Source organism: Rhincodon typus, chromosome 22 (assembly GCF_021869965.1).
Source record: "Rhincodon typus isolate 14 chromosome 22, sRhiTyp1.1, whole genome shotgun sequence".
Taxonomy (NCBI): Eukaryota; Metazoa; Chordata; class Chondrichthyes; order Orectolobiformes; family Rhincodontidae; genus Rhincodon; species Rhincodon typus.
In genome coordinates this window covers 44,095,364-44,116,114 of record NC_063353.1, presented here as the reverse complement: position 1 = coordinate 44,116,114, position 20,751 = coordinate 44,095,364, and the positions used below count along the sequence as shown (strand labels likewise).

Genomic DNA, 20,751 nt, shown 5'->3' with positions numbered 1-20,751 from the left:
CTCTTTGACCTGTCTGTCTCCTCTCCACCTATCTTCTCCTGTATCCATCTTCTATCCGCCTCCCCCTCTCTCCCTATTTATTTCAGAACCCTTCCCCTCCCCCATTTCTGAAGAAGGATCTAGGTCCGAAACGTCAGCCTTCCTGCTCCTCTGATGCTGCTTGGCCTGCTGTGTTCATCCAGCTCTACACCTTGTTATCTCAAGTTAAAAATTGAATTGAAACCAAGTGGACTTCAATACCTTTGTCCTAACCAGAAGTCTATTGCTGTACAAAGCTTCGCTGTCAATTGTATCATAATTTGTAGTTAGTGATTTGGATCGGAGATTGACATTGCTGCTTTATTTAAATTTCTGATAGCTTTGTAATGTCACTTTTTATAATCATTGATTCATTGGAACAGTGTCAGCTACACTAACGTGTAATCTGATTTGTTTCTAAATTATATATTTTAAATATTTCTGTACTTTGTCAAAAATCTCTTGCAGTGTCTAAAAATAATTATTTCAGGTCATGTATGTTTTGCTGCAATGCTTTTTCTAAAAGGCAAATTTTCATTTCAGTTCAATTGATACGTTGTCAGAAAAAGGGAAAGTCTTGGCCAATGTGTGGGGGCAGGCGTGCTGCGTGTCAACCATCTTGCCACTCCCAACACCAAGAAAACTTGCTATAATGAGTGCCAGTGATTCTGAAAAGAACTGACTGGTCAACAATGGAGAGCTTCTTGATGCATCATAGGTCTCGACAGTGACATCCCAGCTCACCAAAAGGGTTGGCAATTTTTGGGCCCTGAGGACTATTGGTCGATATTTTCTCTTCAGAGGATACCAAACAGGAAGCTCGTCTTTCTTCCATTCCTTATCACAGGATAAAGTTGATGGGGAGAGGTGGGACAGGGTGGTTGAATGCAAGGGCAGGGTGTAGCCACCCTATAGTTCCCCGTCTGTACTGTCAATTACTCCCAGAATGGGGAAAATGGAACCCCGCAACAAAGACAAATCTCCCTGGTTAACCTATAGGGAAACCAGCCACTTTTCTCAATTGGAAGGTGGCAACTGCCCATTAATTGACTACTTCAGGGCGTTAATTGCTGGTGAGTCAAAGTTCCAGTGCTCCTTCCTACTCAACACTTCGCGAGGGTCGCATAAAGAGGTCAAGTATCTCTGCAAGACCAACTTGTCCAATTATTTCCACTTTCGTCACATCCAGAGGGGGGGAAATTACACCCGTTGTTTTATTGTTTGTTGCTACAAGATTAGCCCTTCTCTTAAGATCTGTCTTCCAGTTTTACAATACGTCTCCTTTTGTTTGCAGTCTAACCTTCATTTTAAAACCAACTCTGTCAAAACTGTTGGCTTAGTAGGTATATGAAGCATTGGTGATTTGTTTCATTATTATTAACCTACTTTTCTAATCAACCTGTTCAGATATATTGTTACACACAGCTGGAGCAGGTGGCACTTGAACCCAGGGCTCCCTGGTATTATAAAGTGGAGATCGCCAACCGCACCCCCCCCCACACCAACATGGCTAAACCCAGAGGTGCACGCCTCTCCCAATAATCTGTTAAAAGAACCCCCCAATCTGTTATAAAGGAGTGGTTAGATAAAATAAAGCCCCAACACTCACTCTATAATCAACCAGTAACAGTTTATATATCTAACTGTAACAGTGAACGAATTAACTAAACTAATAACAAAGCGAATAAACCCATTCTAACTACTAACTATTCCCGAGTAAAACAAGATTATAATGGTATGTTGCTCCAATAAATACAAGTCCCACATGTATAAAATTTTTAAAAATTAGAATTTAGTCTCTCAAAGTTACAGCCAGGTTATGTCTTCTGGAATGTTCTGTGTCTTCAAAGTCTTCTGTCAGGAATGCTTTCCCAGTGAATCCTTCTGTCAGGAATGCCTTCTCCATCGAAAAATGTAGGAACGTTAACTATTTGTGCCTCTACGCAGTCCCTATCTATTCCCTGCCTATTCATATATCTGTCAATATATCACACAGGGGCTCGTTCCAAGATTTGTACCTAGGTACTTGTACCTAAGATGTCGCCATAAGGGGCAGACATTGTAAAAGCTTTTCACTGTGGAGTACATGTGATAATAAAGAATATTCTATTCTATTAATAACCTAAGAGCCCATAATGTTGAAGGTAGTATATTAGCATAGATAAAGCATTGGCTAATTAATAAAAGACAGAGAGTTGGCGTAAGGGGGCATCTTTATGCTGACAAACTGTAACTAGTAGTGTGCCACGGGGATCAGCACTAGGGCCATAATTATTATCATATATATCGATGACTTGATTGAGGAAAATGACTGTACGAGAGCCAGGTTTGCTGACGACACAAAGTTAGGTGAGAAGTCAAGTGGTGAGGCTGACACAAGGAGTCTTCAGAGGGATTATGGACAGGTTAAGTGAGTGGGTAAAAACCTGGAAGATGGAATTTAATGTGAAGATGATGCACTTTGGCAGGAAAACTAGAGAAACTGAATATTATTTAAGTGGAAAAAGTTTGCCGAAAGCTACAGAGCACAGAGATTTGAGTTCTTTATCCATGAGTCAAAAAAAGCTATAACATTTAAGTTCAATGGGTAATAGGAAAAGCTAATGGAATATTGGCCTTTATTTCAGAGGGAATGGAGCATAAAAGTAGAGGAGTGTAGCTAAAACTTAGCAAGGCACTAATCAGACCACAGCTGGAATACTGTGAACAGCTTTGGGCTGTTTATCTAAGGAAAATATGCTAGTATTGGAGGCAGTCCAGAGAAGATTCACTAGGCTGATACTAGGTGTTAAGGGTTTGTCTTATGAGGATTGATTCATTATATTGGGCCATACTCATTAGAATACAGAAGAATGAGAGGTGACCTCATTGAAGCACGTAAGATTCTTTAAAGGCCTTGACTGGGTAGATGCGGAAAGATTGTTTCCCCTTGTGGGAGAGCCCAGGACCAGAGGGCATATTTTCAGAATAAGTGTTTGCACATTCAAAACAGAGATTAGGAATTTCTTCTCTGAGGGTAGTGATGAATCTGTGAGATTCTTTACCACGTAGGGCTGTTGATGCTGGGTGATTAAATATAGTCAAGGCTGAGAGACAGATTTTTAATCAGTAAGGGAATCAAGGGATCTGGGGAAAAGGCAGGCAAGTAGAATTGAAGACTATCAGATCAGGTTTGATCTCATTGAATGGTAGAGCAGACTCAGTAAGCTGAATGGCCTATTTTCACTCCAATGTCCTATGATCTTGTTAAAACTAATTTGGAAAATGTGTACATCAGGTGAGACCTGCATTAGGTTAGACTGTGCTGGTTCAAATTACCAGTGGCACTCATTGCTTAGGGTCACATCTAAAATAGGTGAATATTAGAGAGATGCTTTGGCTCATGGGAGGAGAAAATAGAATTGATTCACTGAGGTAAAACATTATGAAATTGAGAGGCTAAAGACCAGTAGAAAGCAGTTAGCACTGTGGTGAAGAATAGAGAATTTATTTCCCTTTTACTGCCCAGACTAGCTTAATGACCAGCACTAAATGTCCCTTTTTTTTATTAGAAAGAACGCATTAGTTTTAAAATTTATAAAGGTAATCTTCTTAAGAATAAGATTTTTAGAAAAATCAGGGTTTAAATGCAGTTTTCTTCGAAGTCATAAGGGAGGCAAATCTGAATAAATTTTCAAACATAATGGTTTCAAATCCCTAGATTAAAAGAAATTCAAGAAGTCTACTGGTAGATCTGTAATGAAAACAACTACCCACGACAATAAACTGCTGAGGAGACTTGTTTTCTGATGTCGTCATGATACAATAAGGAAGCAACTCATTTCTGTTTTATGTCTCCACAACAATTGTTTGAGAAGAACTCATGAGAAGGCCATAAACCTGTGCAATACCACTCTATCCCTAAAGCATCCATTTGGCTGGTTGACCTGTTAATGAATTTAAATTTAGAAATATAAAGCTAACAGTTCAATCCCAAGAAAGTAACTCAGTTTATTGAATTAATCAAAAACCATTACAGTTTGGTTCAGATTGGCAGAATTTGCTCGTATAACAGTTCACTGTGTGTATAGCAACTCAGTTAAGAGTAATGCTGCATGAAAAGTCTTGTAAAGTCTTAGTTTTTGGATAGTTTGACTTTTAGAATAGAAGTCTGAGTCGAATTTGGATAGTTTCATGATTGCAGTATGCTTTACATTTTACAATCAAGGGGAAACTGATTGCATTGGATCAGTATGCTCAATACATCACCACATAGTAGCTAGTCTGATCAAACGAACAGTATAACTTTTTTTTATTCCTGGGCTGTAGCACTAGTTCCAAACTTGCAGTTCTGAACTTTACTTCTTTTGTTTCTAATGATAGACTTCATGCCATACCTGTGGAACCTGTCCCTCATGAGTCTTGCCCTATAACATCAGAAGCTGGTAAGTTACTAATTGAAGAATACTGATTAAATAACAACGTCCAATGGTCTAAATGCATAGGAATCAAGGTTGGTTGGAGTGATTAAAAGGCTAATTTTAATCTAACTTGTCCAGGGGAACTAGGCAGTTTTAGGTCAAACATCCATTTTACATCCTGCTTGATTTCATTCCAGCAGGTAGTACAGGTCACAATTACACCCAAACAGTTAAAATGAAATATCCACACCAATGATCCAACGTTATGACTTAGGGCAAATTGAGCAAGCTTAAGTTCAACAATCTAGTGAGAAAAAAAAGGTTGACTATAATAAAGCCACTCCAGAAACTGGAAAGTAAAGCAGTCAGTAGGAAAATAAAATATGATTACAAATTTGTTAAAAGTAATGTGTACTAACTGAAAATGTTTTTCAGTGTTTTTTAAATCTTATCAGGTCATGTTAAATGCCATTATGCTAGGCTGGATGAATTGGTGTACTAAAAGATGAGCTCAGTGGGCAAAACACCATTTCTTACCCTTGAATTGTTTTCCATGGGTTAAGTTGCTAGATTTATCCCATCAATTGCTTTCCGGAAGATTAGGTTGAGATTACATCTAGTGTTAACTCCTGAGAGTTACGAGTCCCTAGCTGTGTTTCTGGTGAAACTGATTGTGCACTCATGACCCAGTTACCAGTTGCAAACCCTAAGTGTGAGACAGGCGCCCTTTGGTACTGGCAGGTCCTTCAAATCTGCAAGTTGGGCTGTGATGTTGTCACTGATATTTGACTTTATTCTAATAGAGGGCTTGCATAGGGGAGTCAGTTATGGTTTTATATAGGGACACTAAAGTAAGAAGAGGGGTTGGGAGGACAAGAGGTTGAAGCAAGTCAATTTTTTTTCCACCTCTCCTCAGATGCTTTGTGAGGCCAGGAAGAGGTCCTGCCTGCTAGCCAGCTGCCACTCTGCCAGTTTCAGCAGTAAATTAAATCTTCCCTCCGAAGAGACCTGGGAGTTGATGTAGCCTGGGCCACACTATTTTGAGCCCAAGACAGTTGTTGCAGCTGTTCTCTGCACTCAGCCAATTTCCCCTCCCAAATTAAAATCAGAACTTTGATTTTCTTTACTTTTCTCTGTCAATCAGTTTGTATATCTGCATGTTTTCACACAAAGGTAATTAAAACCTTATTTAGATTAGAAACACTTTTTGGTTTTATTTATTTTATCATTTACATCCTTTGTCTTACATTGCAGGTTTCTGTTATGGTTAGGTCTCCTCAATTTTAACATAGCTATTCATAATAAAACCCAAATCATGGAAAAGCTTATTTTCTTTCTTTATGTAGGCACTACCAATGGCAAGTACTGCTGTTCCAAAATATATTTCAATCATCGCTGTTTCTCAGGTCCATATCTCAACAAAGGACGAATAGCAGAACTTCCTCAATCAGTTGGACCTGGAAAATGTGTACTTGTTCTGAAAGAGGTAGGATGGATGGAAACATTAAAACCAGTTTACTTAATTAATGAGAATACTTCAAAATTGAGGGCTAATATTTTCTTCAATAAAACCAAAATGCCCATAGGTTCCAAATTTAGAACTTCGTAACCTATTAAAATTCCACCCTCCATATTAAACATTTGAAATAAATTTAATGTTAACTGTAGGAAATTAGCATGCTTAGCAGCAAAACAGTATCAATTACAATTATAGCCTGAGTAATGTAAATAGAATGAAGAGTAATAGAAAAGGATGAGACAGAGCGTGTAGGAAGATGATGATAGATGCAAATTTGAGATCAAGGACCAGGTTTTCAATGTAGAACCTGCCACCTGGAAGGAGCACAGTTCCAACTCATGGCTCAGCCATGATCTCTTGCTATGTAATTTTTAAATGCAAGTGATCTAATTGGCCAGGAGGTGAGCCCATTATTCAATCAGAAAAAACAGGAGCTTTCAGGAGGTGGGGAGCTGCCTGTCTGCCACCAGCACCTAAGGAAGATTGCTGCCATGATGGAGGTTGCTGCTGCCTTGCTGAATAGAGCAGGCATCTCATAAGAGGGGCAGGAAGTGGAAGGAAAGGAAAGTGGCCATTCGAAAAAATTCAAATTACAGCACGGGACCTGGTGGCAGTTGACCCATCAAATTTCCCTTCTTAGTAAATAAATATAAAATTTCAAACCTTCCTGCAGTTAACCTGACAGCTGGGCACTAACATGCACCAGATTATTTGGGTTCACCAAAATAAACATTGAAACTCTTGTTCCTAACTGCATGTACCCTTTCATGTGCTTGTTGGGCACTTAAGTTAGATGAACTTTACGGACTGTGGGACTATGGTAATGGGATTGACTGGATTACTCTATGGAAATCAAATATGAATTTGATGGGCTGAATGGGCTCTTTCTGTGCCATGATAACTCATACCCTATTGACCCAGTAATATGATGACAAGCAGGTTGCTTGTTCCCCCCTCTCCACCTGCCCTTTGAAAATTTGGCACAATCCCAGAGGCATCAGGGTTGTGAAACAATCTCCAGGACTGCATTCTTGAAATCATACCCGCAGTTGGTTTTGATCCCACTGATATTTGGAAATTCCACTTTGAGAGGGAGCAAGAGAATTGCTCTACTTTTGAACTGGCTATGAAGTTCATGGAACTTTGGGCCTGGAATTCTGTTCATTTTGAATTACCATTACTATTGAATTTTGAATTATCATTAATAATTTTGCACTAGGGTGTTAGTTGGTCACCGAAGGTTGGTCAAAAAAGAATGAATCAATTGTCTTGCAATGCCACTGTATAGAAAGAAGACCCTGATGTTTTTAATACCTTCCTGTCGATAGTATATACAGTAATATTACAAAACATGCTAATGTTGGTTTTAGTTTTATAACTAGCATGCACAAAAAGGAAATTAAGGAAGAATCTCCATTTGGCAAATACATCACACATTGGAACTTAGTGCAACACTATTTACAGGAGCAACCACATTTAGTAAATAACTCATAGACACACCTGAAACTTGAAAAATCTTGTGTGCACTAAGTTCATGATTTACAATGGATATAATTCTGTATGTTGTACAAATCTCTTTAATATAGGCTTTCTTTTCCACTTAATTATTTCAATTTCAATTTCATCAATTATGTGATACTCTGAATTAGTCCAAATAGATGTTGACAAGAGTTCTGAACTGGTACAAGCTGCTGTTCCTGACTTCTAAAATTGTAGACCTTTGACAAAAAGCTTGATCTGCTAAGAGGAGCCTCATTAAAATATCTTGTAGACAGCCAGTCTCTTCAGCATTGTCACCAGATGCATGGGAAAAGAATTTTATGCAACCAATATCTCTCATAATTGAAATATTCAGACAAAATGTGTACACCCTTGATAATTTGGTTTTCATTTTGAGATCATGAGTATTAGAATTGATCTTTGTACTTTTTGTTGCCTTTCAAATAGGTTCTTAATCTGTTAATTAATGCAGCCTACAAACCAGGCCGGGTGCTCCGGGAATTGCAGCTTGAAGATGACCCAGAGTGGAATTGTCAGGAAGAGACACTGAAAGCCAAGTAAGTGGAACCGTGCTTGCATGAAGATGTGACTAGTTGGTTTTGTAATAAGTAAATCACTGAATAATATTGAGTATATAACTCACAATGTGTGAGTTGCAAAAGATAACTTGCCTGCTTTTCAGTTAACCCAAAGTGCTTTGTGCACTTTTATAAATCTCACTTTTAGATGTTTATCAGCTTAATTCTTTCATTCAACTGAAAGAAGAAAGCAGCAGTTTCCTGAGCACTTCCTGTCACAGAAGTATGATACACACATTGTGAAACAGGTGTCCAGTGCTCCTGTGTAGTTGTTTTGTGGTTATTGAGTATTGCATTTTAATTGTCAGCATACATGCTGAGAAATGATAAAAATAACAAGTTGTAAGTTGCACTTAAATCACAAGTAATCTTCAAGAAGTGCATTTAACATTATACAACAGTAAAATACATGAGTATTAGTTGAAGCTAGCTCTTCAAAACACACACAAATAATATTTTTAAACATATACAATACATTGGCACTGAATCAGGAATGTCAGTGAACAATGGAAGAAGGGCCAATCATACATCCCTGGTAGCTGCACTGAAAAATAAACCACATCCATGATATACAAATCCAATGAAGCTGTTCCTTGGAAATTGCTGAGTTATTATAAAGGATATTTGTTGTCCTGTTACATTTGTCCAAAGAAACAGGAGTTGCTGAAAATCTTGAATAAAAGTAGAACGCGCTGGAAGTATTCAGTAGATCAGGCAGCATCCATGGAGAGAACAATTACCGTTTAAAGTCAGTTGTGATCTTTCATTAGCACTTAAAATGTTTGTTCCTAACCCTAACCCTATTGCAGGTGGTTTAGGCAGAGATTAACTCAATTACTGTTGATGTTTTATTGCTTGGCAAACTATAGCAAGGGTTTTGCGCTTTTACATGTAAAATTCACTGAAAAAATATAATTTCTATATAATTAGTACTTTTTCTCTAAAAAGTTTACAGATTTGTAAAACAACTCTTGAGACTGCATTATCACCTCATTAAGGTTAATGTTCATATATATTTTTTAATCAGTTTAGTTTTATACCCAGATGTGTTGTTAAAAATTTATAGACTTTATAAATTGCATTATTAGGTTTTGTAATATGTTTGTTCACAGAAAATGCTCCTTTTTCATTTTTTTTCTGACTACAATGCGTATGTAGAATTAGCTGCCAAAAGCATACAAAGTACAATATTAGGTTTTATGCTTTTAAGTGCTACCTGTTTGAAACTGAGTTTTTGACTTTCATAAAAAAAATTCAAAATAACTGAGTTTCTATTTTGTATAGTGTATGTTATTATCCATTTTGACCTACTGAAGGTGATTACTTAGAGAGTTTTTTGCACATAAAAGCATGATTAGCATGTAAAAGACTGGAACGTCAAGTAGTTCAGCTTTTTTGTTTTGATGCAGTAAATACAGTGACTAATCAAGTTAAGTTGTCATGACTAAACCAAGTGCGTAGAACTGAAAACACTTAATGGATATAAATAGATCATTTTTTAAAAAAGGTAATTTATTTCAACTCTCTTAAGTTAATGTAGATTCTTTTTATATGGTGCCTACCCCTTTACTCTGTGCCTCACAAATCTCAGCATTTTTTTTATTCAGCAAGCATTTATACCATAGACTAGTTTCCTTCCAGTGGTGCTGCTTCATGGCATGGATGTCTAAAATAGGAAAGTTGCCCCTTAAAGCCAGATCATGATCAACAATTTCTACGTCATGTATTGGATTTCTTCTGCTGAAAGGAAGTAGATTGATATTAAGTTGCTTATGTATCAATGCTGAAACATTGTGCTGAATTTAATCCCGTACTCAGTGGGAAATACTGCAGATGGGTCCATTTCATCATGGTTGTGGTCCTATGGCCAAAGTATGCCCCAGTCACGTCAAAGAGTGAAAGGGACTGATATAGAATTCCTGCCTGTCGATTAGGCTTATTTAATGAGTCAATTTGATACACTTCATTCCTGAGCCTAATTTAGTGGTGGCTCGGGAATTTAATGATGATGGGATGGGTTTACCGTGCCTGCAAAAGACCACCCAGCAAACCCAGTCAACTTTGTTACAGGCCAAATCACCAGACCATAGGGCTACTCTCTCAGTGGAGAGGGATGGCTGGTGGTGATTTAACCTGAGGGCCACCATACCTCAGGCGAGGGGAAAGTTTGCAAAGGAGAGTCCTTCATGGTAACCTCAGCCAGTAATGGGAATTGAACCCACACTGTTGGCATCACACTGCTTCGCAGCCATTCCAGGGGTGATATATGGGTCCATTGTTGCAAAACACTGTGCCCAATTAAAAGACCTGTCTTCAGACAAGGAGTTTACCTTTGCTTCAAAACGTCCCCTCTCCTGTGATTTACCATCCTTATCCCTGTCTCATTCATCATTGGCTGGGGGAGCAGAGCCCCACAATGATCTTGCCACATGGACCACAATCATGGGAAAGGTCCTATGATGCTCTGGAGGGCATTTCATTCATTTGGGCTGACTCTTTGGATTTAACTGGGTTTTCCAAATGAAAAAATACCTCAACGTTTTGTAGAGGAGAAATGATAGGCGTTCAAAAAATAAAATGATGGAAGTCGGATAGGGCTATCTGACAACTTAGAGGGCCAATTGGATATTGTTAACACCTTCTTGCTTCTTTGACATCCTTGGCAATATCCAGCTTAATGTTCAGATCTCGTGGTATATGTTTAACGCTCTAATTTGCTTTTAGATTGTACTGTTTAAATTAGTCTATAAGTTTATTAAACTTTTTATGGGTGTTGGTTGTATAATTTGGAATTTTGTCCTCGCTACCTTTTCAGTAGGTCTCAAATGGTGAATGATTCTACAACTGGCAGCTGCATCTTCCCTTTAATTTGGAAATGCAATAATATGGTGCCACAAACCTGTCAAACCAAAATATTAATTGACTTCACCGGAAGTACTTCATTAATTTCTCCATTATTTGTATGCAAATCTCCACCAGTGATTACTGGTCAAAATGTTTGTCTGTCACAGTTAAGCATTCCCATCACTGACATCCATGCTTTTGGTCCATGACAGTGTAATGCAGTACTGGGAACTGATACCCTAAAACCTGAACCATGTACAGCTACAACAGTCAAACTGAGAACAACCCCTCAAAATCACATGATACTGCACATGTGTGCAGTGCTCCAAGTTTCAAAGCAAGGCGGAAAATCCGGTTATTTGTGGTAATAAAATCACTGATCTACATTGGCTGTTGGTCTCCTAACACTTATGCTTTCAAAAAATGTCTTTATTCTTCTCCATCTGATCTGTTTCAGCTCTACAGCCATCCAGGAATTCCTCTTCTAACTGGTCTATTGCCCAGTTTCTTCGGTGCCTTCAACTGATTAGGCCCTAGGCTTTGGCATTTCTTCAAAATACCACTCCACCTCCCCCCCCTCAAATCTATTGCTGATCAAGATTTTAGTCACCTATCCAAATGTCATCCTGCTTGGCGTCTGGACTCTTGTAATGTCTCCTTTTATTACGCTGCCATTGGTGGTCATGTTAATTGTATAATTCTCATGTCCTTAATTTCACTGTCTAAAAGCCTCACTGTCCATGTTATCCTCTCTTTTAAGGCCCTCTTTAAAATGCGTATTGACCAAAATTTTGTCCATCCCTCACAATATCCCCTCATTTGAATCAGCATCCAATTTTATCATAGATATTCATGAAGTGTTGTGGAAAGTTCCCTATAAGTCCGTGTTGTTGTCACCTATAATCTTAGCAACAAACATTAAAATTCCTTTACAACAGACCAATTTGGTGCATTATTGATATAAATGCCTGCTTTAGCTTTCAGCTTGTTGGTATGAGTTTCTTTAGTACTTTTTAGACTGACAAAGAACTGTTGCTGCTGCAGCTGAGTACATGTTCAGATTTATTGAAGCATATTATAATGTTTGGTCAACTGAGTTCTAATGTACATGTATAGCAAATGTACTTTTGTTGTCTTGAATATTTTATTTCTTTAACGATCAATCAGTAAATCCAAAGTTGCATAAAATGTAAAACTGCTGAAAGCTGTCAGTATATGAAGAGGATTTTTAACACAAGATCTCAAAACTTGGAATAAAGATATTATGATCTTTAAATGAAAAGATATGACTGCAAAGAATAGCATGATGCAACATTAAGAAATCTATGAATCTGTTCCTATATGAACATGAGTGGAAAATCATTAATTTTATTTAAAGTATTTTTTATTCTTCTGATTGTGATATTTTAGTGGTGATGTTATATTTAGAGGATTGTTTTTTACATTGTTATTAGTCTCATATTACAGAAGCTTTGCTTTAACCTTTTGAAATAAAGAAGACTTTGCCTCAAAATATTTTAATGTATTTTTCATTGTCTAACAAAATGGACATTTTTCTACTAACTGTTAATGATAGGATTGCTCAACAGCCATTGGGAGGAGGGACTCTGATCACTCATCCCTTGCTGGGACAATTGTAGCATCCCTACTGCTGCTTTGACTGAGGAATTCTAATCCAAATAGAGGGACACTGCAAATGTGGAGTCATGTAGATCTGTAGGTCTTAGCGGTTTATCGGATAAATTCAGTAAGCTACTGGAGTTCAAATGTACTAATCATAAAAGGCTTTAAAGGTTCTGATCTCCCCTTGTACTTTTTGTGAAAATTAAGTTTAAAAAAACATTATTTCTGGTTGCACAGTAAAAGCTAGAATGCAGGCTGTTAATGTCAAATTCAGGTGTTGCCTGTTTTTAAGCAATTTAAACAATTATCTAATAAATAAAACAAGTGGAGCAAAAAAACTAACTTCAGCTGTATGTTTTAAGTAATTATTAAATTGTTTCAATTGGATTATTTTTATCATTTTATTTTAAGGTACAAAGGGAAAACATACAGAGCAATTATGAAAATTGTAAGGACAGCAGATCGGGTTGCAGATTTCTGCAGAAGGACTTGCATGAAGTTAGAATGCTGCCCAAACTTGTTTGGACCGCTCATGGTTACTGACAAATGCCCTGAGAACTGCTCTGTTCACACAAAAACAAAATACAGTAAGTATTATAACTAGGCAAATATTATTATGACCTAGCAGTCTTAATATGAGTTGGAAATAGTAAGCTGTTTTATCAAATTCTGTTGAAAGTAAATGGTTTATTTGTGCATTGGCATAGCTATATAAGTACAGTACAAGCATTATTTGTTTTGAATCCATTGATGCCTCTATCAAAAATACAAAGCCTTTGCTGCCCTTGTAAAATATTCTTTTACAATTCCTGTAATGCTATTTACAGAACATTAAGACAAACTTTTAGTCTTATTAAAATGTCATTTGTATCCGTTTGGGCCACAGAGTTCTTCTCCCATTCAGGAGTTTGAAGTAAGGCAAGAATTTGAAGGAAGGCGAGGAAACCAGTACAGGGTGTTCTGTACATCCTGAAATTGATTGCAGAGAACCGTTCAGAGTGATTTGGGAACAATTTGCTTTTTCACCCTCCTAGATTGCTTCACTCTTGTACTTTTAATGCAGCTGCTTTGGATTAGTATTGGTAATACTACCTAACTACTTTGTGTATTTGCTGGTGCTATATTTATCAGTTCCTGTACTAGTATAGGATTGGAACCAATATATTTTATGTTTTAATGAACACCTTGCATCTTTAACAAATATCTATTTAGAATACATGTTCAAAAAGTATTCTGAACTTACTTAAAGACTGGGGGGAGGAAGGTCTAAAGTAGCACAAAGTTTTCTTAAAGGATGTAGTCGTTAGAAGTGACACATTAATATTAATGACACCACCAATTCATCACTGACCTGACCAATGTTTCTCACAAATTAAAATAAAATGAAGAAAAGCAAATTTCTGCAGTTTAAACTTATTCTGCATCATAGGAATGAATTGTTTGATCTTCATATTTAATACTAACAGATAGTGATGATCTTGTGTATACGTTAGAAGCTATTATTAAGCATATTATAACAGAGCAGTTGGATAAGTTAAAGGTAATCAGGCAGAGTCAACATGGTTTTATCAAAGGGAAATCATATTTAATTAATTATTGGAGTTCTTTAAAGAAGTAACTTGTAATGTAGATAAAGAGGAACCAGTGAATGTATTGTACTTAAGTTATCCAGAAGGCATTTGAGAAAGTGCAACATCAAAGGTTATTGGAGAAAATAAAATCTTATGGTGTAGAGGATCATATGTTGGCATGGATGCAAGATAGGCTCACTAACAAAAAGCAGAGTAGGAATAAATGGGTCTTTTTCCTGGTAGACAGGATTTCATGAGGTAATATGTCACAGGGGTCAGTGCTGATGTCTCAACTCCTTACAGTTTATATAAATGGTTTGGATGCAGGGACTGAAGGTATGGAAGCTAATTTGATGATGACACAAACCTACGTAGAAAAGTGAGTTGTGAAAAGGACATAGTGAACCTACAAATGGATATAGGGAGGTTAAGTGAGTTGGCAAAGATCTGTTAAGTGGAGTACAATATGGGCGAGTGGAAAATTGTCCAATTGGTAGAATGAAAAAGAGCATGATATAGAGCATAGAACAATACAGCACAGTACAGGCCCTTCGGCCCATGATGTTGTCCCGACCTATTATCCTACTAAGATCAAACTACCCTGCGTACCCTACATTTCACTATTCTCCATTTGCCTATCCAAGAGTCGTTTAAATGTCTCTAAATTATCTGACTGCACTACCACTGCCAGCAGTGCATTCCACACGCCCACCACTCTCTGAGTGAAGAACCTACCTCTGACATCTCCCCTATACCTTCCTCCAGTCACCTTAAAATTATGCCCCCTCGTAATAGTCATTTCCGCCCTGGGAAAAAGTCTCTGACTATCCACTCTATCTATGCCTCTCATCATCTTGTACACCTCTATCAAGTCACCTCTCATCCGTCTTTGCTCCAATGAGAAAAGCCCTAGCTCCCTCAACCTTTCCTCATAAGACATGCCCTCCAGTCCAGGCAGCATCCTGGTAAATCTCCTGTGCACTCTCTCTAAAGCTTCCACATCTTTCCTATAATGAGGTGACCAGAACTGAACGCAATATTCCAAGTGTGGTCTAACCAGGGTTTTATAGAGCTGCAGCATAACCCCATGGCTCTTAAACTCAATTCCCCTGCCAATGAGAGCCAACACACCATACGCTTCTTTACAACCCTGTCAACTTTGGTAGCAACTTTGAGGGATCTATGGACATGGACCCCAAGATCCCTCTGTTCCTCCACAATGCCGAGAATCCTGCCATTAACCCTGTATTCTGCATTCAAATTCGACCTTCCAAAATGAATCATGTCACACTTTTCTGGGTTGAATTCCATCTGCCACTTTGCCCAGCTCTGCATCCTGTAAACGTTGAAATGTTGCAGAGACCTGTGATGCAAAGTAATCCAGGTGTCACAATGCATGAATTGCAGAAGGGTAGTAAGCAGGAAAGCTAATGGAATGTTATATTTTATTATGAGGGGAATTGAATTGCAGGGAGGTTATGCTTCAGGTATACAGTGCACTGGTGACATTGGATCTGGAGTACTATATACACAGTAGGGGCCACTGTAGTTGTGCAAGGATGGTAATACATTGGAAGCAGTTCAGGGAAGGTTCATAGAGTAAAAGCTGAATGAGTGGATTGCCTTATGAGGAAAGGCTAGACAGGATGGGCCTGTATACTTCAGACTTTAGAAAAGTCAGAGATGACTTAATTGAAATGTACAAGATCCTGAAGGGACTTGACTGGGTGGATGTTAAAAGGATGTTTCCTCTCGTAGGAGGAGCGAGAACTAGGGGTCATCGTTTAAAAATAAGGGGTCGCCCATTTAAGAAAAAATTAGGAATCATTTATGCTGTAAGGGCTATGAACCTTTTGGAATTTCTCAAAAAGCAGCAGATGAAAGATCTTTAAATATTTTTAAGGCAGAGGTGGATAGATTCTTGATTACCAAGAGACTGAAAGATTATCAGGGATATACAGAAATGTAGAGTTGAGGTTAAAATCAGTTCAGCGATGATCTTATTGAATGGCAGAGTTGGTATGAAGGCTTAAAGAGCCAAATGGCCTATTCTTGTTCCTTGCTCATCTGTTCGTACTGATTGGATACTTTTTTTTTGTCCCAGCTTATTACTATGGAAAAAAGAAGAAAATCATCAGACCTCCTGTTGGATATGGCAACATAGAAAGCAACAATAAAAAACCCACTAAACGCAGGAAAAAACGCAGGTCTTGCTTTGTCCAAAAGAAAAAGCGCTCATCCACATCAGTGGATTGTGCTCCACAGGTATCAGCTGTATTTTATTTATACAGGCAACTGCAAGTAGCTGACTGAATGTGGTAATTGCACTACCCTCACATAAAAGCAGAAAATGCTGGAGAAATTCAGCAGCTTCCTCTGAAGAACTGAATATTCTGAAGAAGAGTCATATCGGATTTGAAATGTTAACTTTGTTGCTGTCTCCACAGATGCTGTCAGACGTGCTGAATTTCTTCAGCATTTTCTGTTTCAGATTTCCAGTGTCCACAGTATTTTGCTTTTATCTAAGCACAAAGAATTGGCATGATTTAGCATTTGCTTGGTATATAGAATTGTGTGTTTTTTTTCCTATTGTACTTCTGTTTATACAACTATATGTGGGTTAAAATACTTAGTATAGAACAAAGAACAACACAGCGCGGGAACAGGCCATTCAGCCCTCCAGGCCTATGCTGATACATTGTGCCCTTCCATACTAAAACTGCCTTCACTTATAGGGTACGTTTCCTTCTATTCCCTTCCTATTCACGTATTCGCCCACGTGCTTCTTGAATGCTGCTGTTGTGTCTGCTTCTACCACCATCTCTGGCAGTGCATTCCAGGCACTTGCCACCCTTTGTATGGAAAACTTGCCCCTCCCACATCTTTCTTAACTCCTCCGCTGTCCCTCTAGCACCTTGAACCTATGTCCTGTAGTAATTGACCCCTCCACCCTGGGAAAAAACCCTCATACATTCCACTCTATCCATGCCATTCACAACCTTATTAACTTCTATCAGGTCACCCCTCAACTTAGTGCGTTCCAGTGAAAAAAAACCCAGTCTCTCCAACCTTCTTCATCGTTAAAATCCTCCATGCCAGGCAACATCCTAGTAAACCTTTTCTATACCCTCGCTTTCTATAACTCCACCAATCTTTGTATTGTCTGCAAACTTACTAGTTGGACCAACCATGTTTCCTTCCAAATCATTTATGTAAACCACAAACAGCAGACGTTCCAGCACTGATCCCTGTGGAACACCACAAGTCTCAACTCTCCATTCCAAAAAGCATCCTTCCACAACTACCCTCTGACTCCTTTGACTAAGCCGGTTCTGTATCCATCTTGTCAGCTCACCCCGATACTATGTGACTTCACCTTTTGTACCAATGTGCCATGAGGGACCTTGTCAAAGGATAGAGCGAGCAAGAGAAACATTTTGCACAGAACATCGTGACGCTTTGAAAGAGTTGGGAATTGAGTCAGAGACCATGGTAACATGTATACAAATGAGGTGCAAGAGGGGAGGGTTGTGATGGGGGCACATAAGATTAGAACAATGCTTTTGTGGATTACAGACACCAGTACATCTATTTTTTATTGGCCCTTAAGCTGGGTTTAAGTTTTAAGGCAATGAATAATGATTATTCTTAACCTAGACAAAGATATCTACATTTAATTTTTTTAATTTCATGTTCTTATTTGTATTTATCCAAAAATAACTCCAGGAAAATGGAGAGGAGAAGGAAGATGGACAAGATATGATAGAGGATGAAACTGGAAGTGATGGAACAAGCTCTGAGCAGCGTGATGATCAAACGGATACATCTTCTGAGTTGCCTGATGTCAAACCAAAACGTTTACGGCGGCTGAGATCAGCATCAGAGCTACCTCAGCCTCACATAGTAGACAGGGCAAAGCGAAAGAGAAGGGTGCGGACATCGTCACTTTCAGAGGATGATAAATATGATTCACTCAAATGCTCAGCACCAAAGGTAAATTATACGACATGTTCAGTGAACTGTAGTTATTTTATATTTTCATGTTGAATTTATATGTATTAAAACGGTGACCTGTATTTATATAGTACTTTTAACATTGTAAAACATCCTAAGGTGTTTCACAGAAATATTATTGGACAAAATTGACGTTGAGCCATATAAGGTGTTCTTAGGATTATAACCAAAGGTTTAGATGAAGAGATGAATTTTAAGGAGTAACTTGAATGAGGAGGGGGAGATTGGTCTTGATATGAAAGTTTACCTTGTGCTGAAATATGTCCCCAAGATTGCAAGAATGATTCAGCTCTGTGTGTGTTTCCCAGGGTTGATGGATGTAGCAGGGCTAGGGAGTAAAGGGCAGAATTTGTTGGAGATAGGAAAGTGAGAGAAAGCCAAACAAAATTACATCAGTCTTCCTGATATCTTTTCAGAGCGGAAATGTTTGCTGTAATAGTGCTGAGTTTCACTCGGGAGTCCGTGGGGCAGTGGTATTGTCACTGGAATAGTAACTTAGAGACCCAAGTAGTGCTTGAGGGACACAAATTTGAAGCCCATCATGGCAAATGACCAAATTGGATGTCTTCAAAATCTGGAATTAAAACCTAATGACCATGAAATCATTGTTGATTGTTGTAAAACCCCACCTGGTTGACAAATGTCCTTAGGGAATGAAATCCCCATCCTTACTTGTTCTAGCCTACATGGAACTCCAGACCCACAGCAATGCAGCTGAATCTTTACTGCCTCTGAAATGGTCTAGCAAGCCACTCAGTTGTATTAAACTGCTAAAACGTCTCAAAGGAATGAAATCTGACAGGAATCAACCGAGAGATTGTAAATGACAATAGCAAACTATCAGACTAGTCACACAATAACCCGGCATAGTCGTGCTCATGTGATCGTACATTACAGACAACATCTGAGGCACCACCACGGCCATCCCTGGATATATCATGTTCCTCGGGGAGGATGGACTCAAAGGTAGCAGCTCAGTGATATGCAGTATGGGAGAATTTTCCTTGGGAATCCTCAACATCGACTGCAGACCTGATGTCTCATGACATCAAGTCAAACATGGACAAGGAAACCTCCTGCTGATTACCATGTACAGCCACCCTCAGCTTATGAATCAGCAGTCCTCCATGTTGAGCACTGTTTGGAGGATGCACTGAAGGTAGTGAGGGTGTAAAATGTACTCACAGTGGAAGATTTCAATGTTCAACACCACTGCTAACCATGATCGTCAAGTCCTAAAAGACATTGCTACTAGTCTGGGACTGAGTAGGTGTTGAGGGAATCAACATTCTCATCTTGCTCATCCTCACCAATATATCAGTTGTAATACTATCAATGGGAGTGACCACTGCACAGCACTTGTGGAGAAGAAGTCCCATCTTCACCTTGTGGGTGCCCTCCATCCTGTCGTGTGGCACCACCATTGTGCTGAATGCGATAGATAATCAGAAACCCAAGGCTCAGTATCCGTGAGGTGCTGTGGGCCATCAGCAACAGCAGAATTATATTAAACCACAACCTGCAACCTCATGACTTAGCATATCTCTCACTCTATCAGCATCATTGAGTCAGACGATCTACCCTGGTTCAATGAAGAATGCAAAAGGGCATGCTAGGAGCACCAGCAGGCATACGTAAGAATAAAGTATCAGATTGGTGAAGCTACGATGCAGGACTATTTGCGTGTCAAAAAACGAGAGCAGCAAGTGATAGGCAGAGATAGGGGGTTCCAAAACCAATGGAAACTGAAAGAATTGTGGATGCTGTAAAGCAGAGACAAAAATAGAAATTGCCGGAAAAAGCTCAGCAGGTCTGGCAGCATCGGTGGAGAGAAATCAGAGTTAACGTTTCAGGCCGAGTGACCCTTCCCCAGAACATATTCAAGCTGGGACTTGCTGTATCTGCATAACTCAGAAGTGTATTTTTACCCACTGAAGTTATTACATCTTTAATAATTTTACGGTCTAATTGTGGAGAAAACTGCTTCTGAAATCCTTATTTTTCTGATGTTCCTTTTTGGGTCATCCATGATTTTATGTGATAATTAATTAATTTGTTTTATATCTACTGTAGGAAATTAGGCAAAATGAAGATGATAAACTTGTGCTGGAAAGTAATCCGTTGGAATGGTCAGTGGCTGAGGTTGTCAGATTTATTAAGTCCACAGACTGTGCACCTCTTGCAAAAATATTTCAGGAACAGGTAATTTTACAAATGGATACTTTTCACAATTCAAAATATTGAGGAAGTTATATCAATATTATTGTGTTTATTAAATAATTTGTCACAGAAAATAACGTGAGAAGATCAAAACTTTTGTGAAGGAGAAAAATGGAATCAAGAAACAATTATTCATTTTTTGTTTGTGATGCCTGCAATTTTGCTGTATCTTCCAAAACTTGCTGCATTTTTTCCTTTCTCCATGGTAATATTTTACACGAATAATATGTTCATCCTTCTACCTGTCCCAAAACAAATGAAGTATCTTTGTGTGATATTTAGTGCTCCATGCTAACTAACTTCCAAAAAGTGTATTAAAGGCAATCTCCCTTTAAGCATTGAACATAACTAACAGAGTATTGTGGTGAGAGATAGTAGGAACTGCAGATGCTGGAGAATCTGAGATAACAAGGTGTGGAGCTGGATGAACACAGCAGGCCAAGCAGCATCAGAGGAGCAGGAAA

General features: G+C 38.5%; 1 protein-coding gene across 1 annotated transcript in view; it reads left to right on the top strand.

Moving 5' to 3' along the window:
* The window catches only part of LOC109922671 (scm-like with four MBT domains protein 2), an 88,288-nt gene that overhangs the window by 50,112 nt on the left and 17,425 nt on the right, over positions 1-20,751 (top strand). Inside the window, exons 9-15 of the mRNA XM_048610003.1 lie at positions 4,381-4,442; positions 5,765-5,904; positions 7,885-7,994; positions 12,894-13,069; positions 16,158-16,318; positions 17,780-18,046; positions 20,141-20,269. Of these exons, the coding sequence (XP_048465960.1) occupies positions 4,381-4,442; positions 5,765-5,904; positions 7,885-7,994; positions 12,894-13,069; positions 16,158-16,318; positions 17,780-18,046; positions 20,141-20,269 (1,045 nt within the window). The remainder of the gene's footprint in view (positions 1-4,380; positions 4,443-5,764; positions 5,905-7,884; positions 7,995-12,893; positions 13,070-16,157; positions 16,319-17,779; positions 18,047-20,140; positions 20,270-20,751) is intronic.